We start from the raw sequence: 3,316 nt of genomic DNA, 5'->3' as shown, positions 1-3,316 counted from the left end.
ACATTCAGTACAAAAATAATGTACATTGTATTCAGAGAATGTACATTATTTTTGACTGAGTGTACATTAATATTATATAATGTACATATAGTACAAAAATATTATACATTTAATATATTAAAAATGTACTTTTTATTAAGGTCCACATAACATTGTGTGGACCATGGTCCACATAATAATTTGCCCCGGACGCTATATCCTAAAAAGAAAAAGAAAGAAACAAAAATCTTACTTGGACTGTTCGGTAGAGAATATCGGGCCTAAAATAGCCTACTATGTGAAAGCCCAGCCCATATTCTTTTCTCTGAAGAACATAATACAAATCTTTAATGGAGTCCATCAAATTGCGTTTTCAGAATTCCAGCTTCAGATCAGCATTTTCGTTGTCAAACTCATCTAGGTATGCAAAACCTCCTTCTTTCTTCTCAATTGGCATCAGATTAAATCCCATCATTTCTGATTTTTTGTTTTAATTTATCGAAAACAGAGTTTACGCAATTTTAATTATTTGTCGTTAAATATATTTGATGTAAGTGATTGAAATAGGAAAAATGGATGGGAATATACAGAACATCAAAAAATGGATTGTGTTTTACCCGATATATATAAATTCGAAGAAGACGATAGCAGAGGGAAGGCGAATCAGTGTCAGCAAAGCTTGTGAAAACCCTACTTGTGCTGAGATTCAAGATTGTTGCAATCACCTTAAAATACCCAGCGCTATTGAGGTCTGTGCACTTTTTCCTACCCGTTTTTTTCTTTTAATACTTTGTTTAGAGTCTAACCCGGGGCTCCGACTAATCACAGAATGAGGGAGCTTCATTTATTTGATTGTTATTCATATTTATTTTGCCCCTTTTGTAGAGTTTAATGTGTATTATTTTAGCTCAAATGCATTGAATTTTCTGAAAATTATGGAATTCCAATGCTCATTGCATTTGTTAATTGGGAGCAGATGTTAATTTTATGAGCTTCTACTATTTAATTAGGCATTATAACTCTTAAATTTGATAAATGCTCGTGTATTTAGTGTAGAGGAGCTTATGGGTTATGGGTTGTGATTATACATTTGGGTTTGTGTTAACAGATTGATAAGGCATATCCACGTGACTTTATGCAAAGAGGGAGAGTGAGAGTTTTGCTGAAAAAGGAAGATGGAACTTTGTATAATCCAGCCATTTCTTCCAGTAAGTATATGGAAACTTTCCCCTGCTCAGTTGTAATGGTGTATGCTTAAATGGCTTGCTCAAACATGTTTTTTATTTTTATTTTTTAATACCTGTCACATAAGCAATCATGGTACACAGTCGTGTTTGTGTGTGTAAAATGAATGGAATTTCATCAATCAATGCTGCTTGAGTATTGCATGTTCATCTTTCTTGACTTATCTCTCATATAACCTCCATTATCAATTTATACATGACAAGTTTGATTTGCAAATATTAAATATCTATTAACAACCACTCATTTTTAGATAAATGTAGAAGTAAAATAAAGTGAGGATGGAGCCAGGGAAATCATAAAATGGATAGTAATAGACTAATAGACTAATGGCTCATAGATGTTTACAAGGATCAGTTAACTGCTTAGATATTTTTGTAGTTTGTAAATGCAGAAAAAATGTTCTGGTTTCTTGTCAGGAAGTGCTAGAATGATACTCTAAACATTGTAGTTGTGGGTTATATTCCTATGGAAAACATTATTATATTGGCTATAAGCATAGTCATAGTTGGGGTTTCTGTAAGTAGCATCCATATGGTCTTCAATTGCACCTATCTTTCTGCTTTCAATAATATTTACTTCTCAGAAAATTAATTAAAATTGAAATCCTACCCATTAAGTTCTTCCAAATTGTATGGAAACCATCATAACATGTTAAATCTGTATTCTACAAGCTGGATAGTCAAATAAACCTGTATTTTGCTCCATGGTAGTGTGGTTATTTGAAGCCAATGTGGTTACTTTAGTTCTTTTAGTACTAAACTATTTACAACATGTTTGGTTCACAGAATAAGCCTAGAATGGAATAGCATTCCTGGGAATAGACATATTCTGTTGTTTGATAAATCATTTTATTCTTGGGAATAGTATTCCTCGGAAACATTCCCCTTGCAATTCTAAGAGGTGCCTAGTATTAGGCTATTCCTCAATTCTCAATATTGTCAATAATTGGTTTCTTCTTATTATTATTGTTGTTGTTGTTGTTTGTTAATCCCTCATTTGCCCTTGCCTAGTATTAGGCTATTCCTCAATTCTCAATAATAGGTTTCTTCTTCTATTATTATTATTATTATTATTATTATTATTATTATTATTCCCTCATTTGCCCTTACCTATTATGCATTAAAAATGTTTTTGGGGGAAATCATCCTTATTTACTATTCATTTAATAAAATATTAATTGAAATTCCTTGTCTAGTAGGGATTTCAAAATCTTGGGTATTTGAGTATTTCAACTAACAAAGAAGCCTTATTCCCACCTTGCTCTCACTCTATATTTGTAATGGTTTTAGTGTAAAAGAAAGGAGCAAATATTGTAGGAGATAGAAAGCTTCTGCTTTCTGCAAAGACAATATTACCAATTTACCCCGTCTTTCTTTCTTAATCTTGTAAGTATTACATTGCAGGGAAACAGCTAATGATCCATGTTGCAGAGTTGGTACCTAGACATCCTAATAGGACCAAGAAGCAGGAGCCAGCATCCTCCTCGGCAGCTGGTCCTTCCAAATCTGGAAAGGGTGGGAAAAAGAGGAGATAGTTCTTCCAATGGTGAATATACAACTGAAGCAAAAGGGTGTGAAAAAGAAGGGGTTGTTCCAGTAGTTAAATATGCAACGGAAGAGAGTTTCTATTAATTACTTTTAGACTTGGATATATAGACCTGACAAGACCTGTACCATTTTCAAGCTCAAGCAGAATATTTCTTTGTTAACATGGTTTGACTGTGACTTTGCCTTTTCTATTTGCTCTAGCGAGGGCTGCGAGGTATACATTTTTGGACCAATATAACTGAGTTTTCCGAACTTCTTTGCTTGGTTGGTTTTAACATTTGAATTGAATGAAAATGAATCCAATTCTTAATGCTCAATGGTTTTTAAATTGAGTTAATACCTCCATTAGTGATATACCAGTCCTGGTCATCCGACTTTAAACGACCATGAGTAGTCTGCCGTCTTTTCTAAAATAACCACCCGTGGTCCTTCCATCAAGATGGTGTTAAGTAGATGTTAAATGTGGAGTTAAAGTTGGTATTTCCCATTTCTTTTATCTTTAAGGTCGTCGTTCAGCACTAGGTCACCATTTTCTTCCAAATCTC

The 3,316-nt window shown here is 33.4% G+C and overlaps 1 protein-coding gene across 2 annotated transcripts; it reads left to right on the top strand.

Annotated features, from left to right (window-relative positions):
- Positions 1-378: 378 nt before the first annotated feature.
- On the top strand, positions 379-3,081 carry LOC109148218 (signal recognition particle 19 kDa protein). 2 transcript variants are annotated; one of them, XM_019296085.1, is made up of 4 exons: positions 379-401; positions 548-728; positions 1,088-1,187; positions 2,628-3,081. In XM_019296085.1, exons 2-4 carry the CDS (start codon positions 552-554, stop codon positions 2,756-2,758), a joined length of 408 nt encoding a protein of 135 aa, XP_019151630.1. In that variant the 5' UTR covers positions 379-401; positions 548-551; the 3' UTR covers positions 2,759-3,081. The 2 variants fall into 2 exon arrangements, with proteins under 2 accessions (XP_019151630.1, XP_019151631.1); XM_019296086.1 differs by lacking the exon at positions 379-401 and having other exon boundaries at positions 528-728.
- Positions 3,082-3,316: the final 235 nt, after the last annotated feature.

Source organism: Ipomoea nil, unplaced genomic scaffold (genome assembly GCF_001879475.1).
Source record: "Ipomoea nil cultivar Tokyo-kokei standard unplaced genomic scaffold, Asagao_1.1 scaffold2036, whole genome shotgun sequence".
NCBI lineage: Eukaryota > Viridiplantae > Streptophyta > Magnoliopsida > Solanales > Convolvulaceae > Ipomoea > Ipomoea nil.
Note: the sequence above shows the minus strand (reverse complement) of the source record. Positions and strands in the feature narration are given on the sequence as shown.

Bases quoted from the DNA above. Each gene is read 5' to 3' on its own strand.
- LOC109148218 (XM_019296085.1), top strand. From the start codon at position 552: ATGGATGGGAATATACAGAACATCAAAAAATGGATTGTGTTTTACCCG. The intron at 729-1,087 runs GTCTGTGCACTT...TTGTGTTAACAG, and splicing joins AAATACCCAGCGCTATTGAG to ATTGATAAGGCATATCCACG. The intron at 1,188-2,627 runs GTAAGTATATGG...ATTACATTGCAG, and splicing joins TAATCCAGCCATTTCTTCCA to GGAAACAGCTAATGATCCAT.